The sequence below is a fragment of the Lagenorhynchus albirostris genome, chromosome 3 (genome assembly GCF_949774975.1).
Source record: "Lagenorhynchus albirostris chromosome 3, mLagAlb1.1, whole genome shotgun sequence".
Lineage (NCBI taxonomy): Eukaryota > Metazoa > Chordata > Mammalia > Artiodactyla > Delphinidae > Lagenorhynchus > Lagenorhynchus albirostris.
The window spans coordinates 115,033,749-115,042,559 of record NC_083097.1 but is presented as its reverse complement, the minus strand read 5'-3'; the positions used below and the strand labels follow the sequence as shown (position 1 = coordinate 115,042,559).

The following is an 8,811-nucleotide window of genomic DNA, read 5'->3' as shown; positions in this document are numbered from 1 at the left end:
ATTTTTTTATGAATAACTTTTTTATTAACCTTTTAATCATTTAGTTAATTAACCTGTTTTTGTTTTTTGGGTTTTTTAACATCTTTATTGGTGACACTTCATTTTATATTAAGGAAGGTTTAGAATATCTAATGTCCCTTGAATTAATTTCTTGCCAAGCTTTCTTGGGTTAGCTGTGCACCAGTTGCTGGTCTGCACTGCCATTCCTGTGCAAAGTTCCCAGGGGCCCGAATGATACTTGATTTTCAATTTTTCTGCCCCTTTTATAATTTACTTCAATGATTATGCTAAATTTAGAATTCAAATTTAAAATGTGAACAATATCTTTATTTTAATATAACTTTTGTGTGCATAGAAACCATATAAGTAAAAAAGTGTAAGAATACATAGGTGATTATATTACAAAAGGGAGAAAAACTAATGTCTGAATATTGCATTCTGGATAGAGTTCCAGGTATATATATAGTAAAGCTTTAAAGAAACCTATTTCTTAAGCTGAGCAGCTGACCCACCTCAGGGCAATGCTCTCTCCTCACAACCTTAGTATTTTTTGCCAAAAGGCCCAGATTTGAGTAAAGGGGAGCACCGTGAGCGCAGGATCCGGGCATAAGGGCTGTAGTCTGTTGAGCTTTGGCAGGTGGGTGTTCGGGGCAGTAAGTTACGAAGAAATGGTTTCTTCCCTGGGGGCTGTTGGTTTGGTTGCTGGTTTTCCTGGTTGGCACCGAGGCGCTTTTTGGTAGAAGCCTGGCCTTGGAGTTTCAGCACAGTATGATACTGCTCCGCGATGCATGCTGCCTTCTTCCGAAGGTCCAGTTTTACTAGCATCATGTTATTCTGCAGCTCAGCCAGGGTCTGATCCTAAGGAAGATCAACAAAGTTATAGAAAACATTTCTGTCTAATCTATTAGAGAAACAGGAGGGCAAGGTAATACACACTATCCACTACTAGTTACTAAAACTGCTTTTTACAAAGATTAACTCTTTATGGTCAGAGCTTTTAACTGAATAGGAGGGTATTTTCTTTAAGACCCAAACAAATAGCACTGAATAGAAGGACCTTTTCTAACACATCAGGTGGTATGAGCTTGAATGATTTTACCTAACCTCCAAGAGCCTCAGTTCCTAGGTATCAAATTAGCCTAGGATGGTTTTTTTTTTTTTTTACATTTGAATACATCTGGAATCAGGATGCATTTACTGATGACAGTGTCATAGCTTAATTGTTAGTGTTTTGTCTTACAATTGTTTCTTATAATCTAAGCATCTTGGATGAAATATGATAGTATCTACCTCTCTAGGGTTGTTATATAACAGAAAAAGCCTACAAATTACTTAACATAATGCCTTGTACTTAGTGAATGGTTATTTTGCAAGGAAGAGAAACTCCCCTCACTATAAGATTAGCCTAAAAATCTTTACCTTTCTCTTTCTCACGTATACTCTGAAGTGGGCTGATGGGAGAAAGTGGTATATAGGCTTCCCTAACCTGTTTGATTAAGATGTCATCACATGTGGCCAAGGCTTGGCGAAGTTTTCCTGCTCCAGTGCTGTGGCAACAGGCTCTTTCTGCTGACTGGAGAGACTCACCAAGTTTCTGAAGCTCTGTCCGCAGCAGCCTTATATTCTGAAAAAGGAGGAGTAGGAACCAAATTGTGGCCAAGATCAACCAGTGATCTGGAGGAGTCGGAGAACCATTTGAAGAGAAGTAAAACTAGAAAGGCTAGTCATTTGAATGAGGTAGCCATTCTCTAGGACTGCAGAGAAAACATCTTGTCCTCATATGAACCAGGGATATAGTGTTGGAAATTGCCTTAGGTGAGAGCTTTGGTAACAGAGAAAGGTAATTACCTTCTGGCCCTCCTCTAACTTCTTGTCCACATCAACGATGAAGGGCTTGGCTGAGGGTGGTGGTTCTAACATTTTCTGATATTTCTGCAGCTCTGAGAGAAGGAAACAAAAACCTTACATGTGTAGGCTTTCTAGCCTTGGACTTATCTCTTTAACTGAATTAACAGTAGCTTGCAGCAAACATAACAAGTGATGCTGTGTGCATCCTAGGATGAAAGGTCAGGGGGATGTAGCTTGGAGTTAAGGAAATTATGTTGGAGCTGGCACCAGAAGGCCCAAGTTTGAAGAACAGCTCTTCCCTGAAACTTATGCTTCCTGCCCTGTCTCCTTCCTCACCTTCAGTGGTGGAGTTTAGCTCTGCTTTGCATTGTTGCAGTTTAGCTTTAATCTCCTGGAGCTGCTGGGTGGAGGCAGAAGCCGCCAACCTTTGTGACCGCCGTAGGGACAGTTCTGACACTGATTGTTGATGGGCCACTGGCTGCTGTCTGGCTTCCTTCAAGAGAGCTTCTAGCTCTTCAATCTTCTCATCCCGCTCCTAAGAAGGAAGCAGAGAGCACAATTCCATTCAGAGTCAGACGAACCCTACAGGAATAGATGACTGAACAATGAACAAAAATTTCCGTGATACATGGGCCTCAAAATCCTGTTTGTTAGCACTTACACCATTTCCTGGCCAATCAAACTCTTAATCAATTAATCAAACATAGACTGACAAGTACAAAGCACTAAGGAGACTATAGAAAGGTGAATTACATATTCCTACCCCTATGAGAGTTTATATAATCTGTTTATCTCAGGCAAGTAGCGATGGGAATCTGAGCAGCTAGTTGGGACTGGTTTAGGGCAACTCACCTGAAGTTCTTCTTGGTAAAAACTTGTCAGTGATTCCTTGAGGATCGTTAGTTTCTCTTCATACATTTCCTCTAGTAGTTCCTTTTGAGTGTCCAAATGTTCACTGTCAGAGGAGAAGAGAGAAGTGAGTGAAGATTCTGAGGAGTGAGCTTGGAGAGCAGATCTTGAGGCACTACTCCATCCTAGTCTCTGCTTCCCACCATCAGGTCTAAGTGACAGAACAAGAGGGGTTACTCAGCTGGTACCTGCACCACTGTTCCCGCTGTTGCATCTGCTCCACCATCTCATTGCAAATTTCATCACGGAGCTGCATCTCCAGCCTCAACTTTTCCTGCCGTTCTTTCAAAAGCAGTGCTTTCATGGCTCCCACCACCTGTAGAAGCTCCTAGGAGGGAAACACAGGTCAGAGGTCACTAGAAGCCCATGCCCTAAAAAGGCACAGGCCCACCTGGAAGGTAGCATGGAAAATGTATCGCCATCAAGCTGCTGCACCAAAGCTTTCTTGCATTCTCACCTCCTTGCCATATGTGGAGATGTCAACTTCATTTTCAATATCATCATCAAGGCATGGGTCTGTTTTAGCTCCAGTCTCTAAGCTGGGAGATGCCCGCAGACTGTGTTCCTTGATGAATGAATGTAGCGATGGGAATCCCAGTTGCACAGGTGGAGCATGCACAAGCTAGTGAGGGGGAAAAATCTTAACTGAATCCATTACTAGTCCCTAGTAGCTTCCTTAAGTACAGGTACCAGCCCAAAGTGAGCACAGTCATCACACCTATAGCTTCTCACCTGGCTAGTAATGGCTGAGAACTTGGCCACATGAAGGGTCTCATCATAGGTAGATGCACAGGGATTCACATTGACAATCATGCAGGAGCGGCCTCGGCCTGTGAAGAAGCCTTGGAACACTCGAGTCAACTTGCTGTCACGGAAGGGAACCAGGTTCTGCTTTGACCTGGCAGGGAATCAGAGAATAGAGCTGTGAGCAGAACTCCAGCCCTTGGGGGTATCCTAGCACTAGCCCCAGTGATGATCAGGAAGTCTCTTAGCAAACTGCAGAGCTCCAGGCCATCCTGGCTTGCAGTGAAAAGCTTACCGGTTCTGCTGGTTTTGGCGAAGGGCAGTAATACAGCGGCCCAAGGTGTGCAGAGAAGTGTTAATGTTTCCTGCTTCCTTCAGGCGCTCACCACTCTTTTGATCTTTGCAGCGCTCAGAACCAGCCAGATCACAGAGTGATAACCTTGAATGATGGACAGGATCTGACATAAGGATCCCACATGTTATGAGCTTTCTAGCCCTTTGTATAGTTTTAGGGAGGGGAGGACCCATGAAGAATCTCTGTACCCAAGGAAGGAGAGCATGAATCTAACGGAAGTAATTCCCCTGAGGACCACTCTCGTCCCCTCCCCCAATTACCATTTATGGCCAAGAACCCAAATTTCTAAATGGAAAAACTTACTCGCTAATCTTGGGGATTATATCCCCTTCCCCCTGAAGGTGCAGGATCCGGACTGAGAAGATGCTATGACTGGAAGTTAAGAAAGAGAGAAAAGTCACTGCATATCTTCTATGACCAGGTGGAGGACTAATGTTTCCTGGAACACACTGAAAGAAAGGCTGACTCATAACCCACCAACCTGCGGCTGGAGTTCTGGTTCAGGTGGGTGCTGGCAAAGCTCTGGTTTTTACGACCCACTTTCAGGAGTTTCCAGGCCTCCTCAGCATCCTGAACGTGAATCCAATTGAGATCTGAGAGGCCAAGGAAAGAAGGGCATACATAAGAGGGAAGCACCTAACTCTTTTCCTAGTCTCTCCCAAGGTCCCCTCCAGGGTTCATGCCAGCCTCCCTGCTTTCCCATACCTTTCACGTAGGGATTGCCATTCTGATCCTCACACAGCCGCAGTGTCTGCCTCTTGCGCTGCTGGCTATGTGGTTCTAACAGGTCATAAAGCAGTTCATTGTAGATCTCAAAGAAGGAGATCCAGATGGAGAAGCGAACATCTGCAGGGACACTTACTGGGGCAGTGTCTGGCTGTGCCCATTGGTGACTCGTTTCTGGGGAAGAAGCCAATGTACAGAGCATCAACTCAAGAGTAGTCCATCTCCCCTTTGGCCTGCAGGGGCCTCAGAAGGTGAAGCTCAGGTTGCAACCTCTGGTCTGTACCCCTGGAAGTTTTGGGGAGTAGAGAATAAGTTCCTACTGTTACTTGGCACAGAGCCCAGTCATGGTACATACCATCCAGCTGGCTACTGCTGGTAAACTGACTGGTGGAGGAGAGCCCAGCAATGCCACTGTCAAAGCTGGTGCTGGTACCCATCCGACTTTCAATGTAGACATTCTTCTTCAAGGAGGTGGACAGCTCCTCCTGGAGGAGTCCAGGGATAACATAAGCACAAAACTTTCTGGAGATTTTGTCCCCCATCCCTGCCTCTGTGAACATCAACACTTTACCTCTTGGAGGCCTCCATTTAGCAGGGCTAGTTTCTTCAATTCCTCCTGCCGGATCTGCTTGCTGTCTAGCCACATTACCTCGTTGGAGAGCACAGGCTTCAGATCAGGTGTTGGATGAAGTTGGCCTTGGAGACTATTGAAAATCAGAGCCAGGGACCGGGGCAGGATCCCACCATCCTTGATGGTACCTGGAGGCATGTGAAAGGTGGACAGCTGTAGTAAGTGCTGTTCCCCAACTCAGAGCATCAAAAGGCAAAGACAGTCAGCAGTTCTGTGAGGCCTATTACTCACCTTGAATTGTGTGGGTTTTCCCTGAGTTGGTGACTCCATATGTATAGATGAGCCAGTTCTGTCCTTTAAGTACATCCTTGACCATCTCCTTCACAGTCAGGTTGAAGAAACATTCCTGGCCCACTTCTGGCCCAAAGATCTAGAGACATACCCAATTTCTCAGAGGCCCATCCTTCGTTTCCCACTTTTCTCTGTGCAGAGCCAGTAGAGATACATCCCTTCCTGGGTGGTTGGCTCTGGAGACTACTCAAGCAACTTCTTCCTGCATTGCTGCCAGCTGCTGCCTAAATACTCTCTGCCAGTCCATTTTTCATCCAAATCAACAAATACTTATGGAATGCTATCCACTAAGTCCAATGCTGCACACAAAATGGAACAACATAATGGTCACAAGCATGGGCTTGGGAGATAGATGGATCTAGACTCAAGTCCTAACTCTACCAATGACTAGCTACATGGCTTCAGCAACATTATACTCACCGAGCCACAGTATCCTTACCAGGAAATTAGGGACAATGATGATAATAATAACAATAGAGTTGTTGGGAATTAATGCACATACAGTACTCGACACACTGACTAGCACATAACAAGGGTCCCCCAGATTGTAGACCTGCATAAATAAGGAGTCACAGTCAAGTAAAAAGCTTTCCTTCTAAAGAGGGAATAAAGTTGCCCCTAGGTATTGGTCCCTTGTTCACATGTCAGTAACTCCATACCTGGGAAAAGGTGAATCTGTGGGTGGCCTGTCCAATTCCTCGCTCATTGCTCTTCTGGGCAAAAGAGTCCTTGGGTGCCTGTAGGGCAAGGGTCTCTATATTCTCAATACGGACACAACCCTGAGAAGGGGGAAAACACAGTTGTCACAGAAGGAAACATTCCTGGGAACCTCTACTGTGCTGTATCATTCCACCTTGAATCCTCCCTCCTCAGAAACTTACCTGATCCTCCTGTCGTTCTAACTCTGAAGATAACAAGGGCCTGACCCTCAGGTATACTTTCACCTTCTCTGTACTATCTTCAGATGGAACCTGTGGCAGAATTCCAGGCCAATATCACAGATTAATCTCAACAGTTACTTCTGAGCAGATGGGCAAATATAGCATATTTCCTGGGAATCATGCTAACACTACCTCTATTCCACCTCATATGACTCTGTGCTATTACTTGGGTTCCATAATCATTCCAACCCACATGGAGTTTTTCAGTACTTAATCACCCTTCCTTGTCTCTTCACTATCCTGAAAACTTGGCTTACCACAGAGTATCTGAGTCAGAACTAGTTAACTGGTATGAAAATCAGCGTGTGATATAGCAAAAGACAGTAGTTAAGCACCCTGAAGGCAGACATACCTGAATTTGAGTCCCAATTTCATCATTTAGTAACTATGAGATCTTGAACAAGTTCTTTAAATTCTTTTCACCTCAGTTTCCTCATCTGTAGAGTGGGGTTAATAATAGCACCCACCACGTTCATTCAACAGATATTTAGAGATCTGTCTACTCTGGCCCAGAAATTCTAAGAGCTCTGGTAGTCCACAGTGAAGAACATTAACAAGGCTCCTGCTCTCATGAAACTTCTACAAAAGGGGAGACTTCTGAGTAGAGTTGTTCTCAACCATGGCCATTTCCCTTTCAAGGGACATTTAGTAATGTCAGGACAGGTTTCCCGGTTGTCACAAATGGTAAGTAGCTACTGACATCTAGTGGGTAGAGGCCAGGAATGCTGCTTAACGTCTTACAACGCACAGGACGGCCCTGTATAGCAAAGAATTATCTGGCCCCAAATATCAATAATGCTGCAGCTGAGAAACCTCAGCTCAGCAGAAAGAAAAGCTCCTTAAATGGAAGCTGTGGTTGATATTAAAACCTGAATTTACATTCCACCTACTTAATGGCAATATGACCTTGTGCAAATTATTTAAAATGTCTGGGACTCATGGCGAAGGAGACACAACAATTGCCTTCCCTCATAGGATTAACTGAGAGTATGCATTTGAGAATGTTTCGTTAATGCAATGCAATTAATAGTTTTCTTATGGACACACAACTGTACATTTTTTACTTGTCATGCTCTTAATTTTGAGTTGATCCCTCAAACCCTAGGATTGCTGGATTTTTTACCTCATGCTACTCTGTATGGACAACTAGTAGGCTAAGGATATCACTTTCTGTCCCCAAGCCACTCTTCAACTCCTTTACCTGCTGCTTGTCTTCCAGGGAGGTGGAGATGACAGAGCAGTCTGACAGCAGGTCCTTGCGTACCACAGATCCCAAATCTGCAGCTGTGGACTCAAACATGGGGGAGACTACGACCTCCTCATCCGACAGCAAGCCGGCTGGTGGAGAAAGGATCCCTTGCGACATTTCAGCAGGGGCAGTTTAGGTCTAAAAAGAGACGAGAGTGGGTAGAGAGGAGAACCTTAAGGGATAAAAGGGGCGGCAAATTCTGGGTAAGAAACAATTCCCTGGCCCCAGGACAATCTAGTCTCGCTGCCTGAATTCTTACTCCCTTTTCCCTTAAACTACCAGCAAAGGGGAAGGGAATGAGAGAAAGAGTTAATCATTTAATCCAATCTGAGGCAGCATTTCGGACTGCGAACAGGAATGAACAGATATCCGGCTCCGAAAGCATAAGGCCACGCTCCAAGTAGGGTGCCTCGCTCAACGGTGTCGTGGAGGCGGTGTCAGTAGCCCTAGGCTCCTGCTCCAACCTCGCCCCCCAGGCCCACAGTGAGGACAGTGGTATTAAGAAAAAAAGGGATGGCGGCAGTTCCGCTTTCTGAAAGCCGAATCCGCCAGGGCAAAAGCAAGTACCTCAGCTGGGCTCAAGCACAGCCGCACACTCACCCGAAGACGCCACACTTCTACGGTACCGTCTCACTCTCACTCCGCGGCCGAACCTGGACTTTCCTAGCCTGAGAGCACAACTCCGCCCACGAGGTGCACCTTTGTTACTGATACAATGTTTTAAATTACGCGCTGCTTTCGTTCAGCGAATCAGATAGCGAAATCTGCACCTACCAATCGGCGCAAGGGGGCGGGCGAGACCGGGAAACTGCTACGGCTTGACCTCTCTGCTCTAATGCAGGACGGGTTACCAACTGTCGGAGTTTGGAGTTGGGCCCACTGGAACTCCGGTTTATCAGTTTTTCTTGAACCCTAGGCATTTCTTTTCTAAGAAGCCTAAAGGCAATCCTTACGCTTCAGTCGCCATCCTCTCACAGGAGACCTAGTTTATGGCGCTTGTTCATCCTGGGGTGGGGGGGGTGGGGGGTGGGGACTACATTTCCCATGACGCACCGCGAACAAACACCGGAACTCGATTTCCCAGAATCCCGCGGGCTTTAGCCCTACCAGACGGTCT

At 45.7% G+C, this 8,811-nt stretch overlaps 1 protein-coding gene across 1 annotated transcript; it reads right to left on the bottom strand.

Annotated features, from left to right (window-relative positions):
* Nucleotides 1-388: 388 nt before the first annotated feature.
* Nucleotides 389-7,828, bottom strand: KIF20A (kinesin family member 20A). The gene is made up of 18 exons (XM_060143680.1): nt 7,647-7,828; nt 6,386-6,475; nt 6,164-6,283; nt 5,445-5,583; nt 5,154-5,341; nt 4,938-5,067; nt 4,562-4,756; nt 4,338-4,449; nt 4,160-4,228; nt 3,797-3,940; nt 3,490-3,655; nt 3,215-3,379; nt 2,946-3,085; nt 2,701-2,803; nt 2,185-2,383; nt 1,849-1,940; nt 1,487-1,624; nt 389-858 (listed from the first exon to the last, which is right to left on the bottom strand). Exons 1-18 carry the CDS (start codon nt 7,809-7,811, stop codon nt 541-543), a joined length of 2,673 nt encoding a protein of 890 aa, XP_059999663.1. The 5' UTR covers nt 7,812-7,828; the 3' UTR covers nt 389-540.
* Nucleotides 7,829-8,811: the final 983 nt, after the last annotated feature.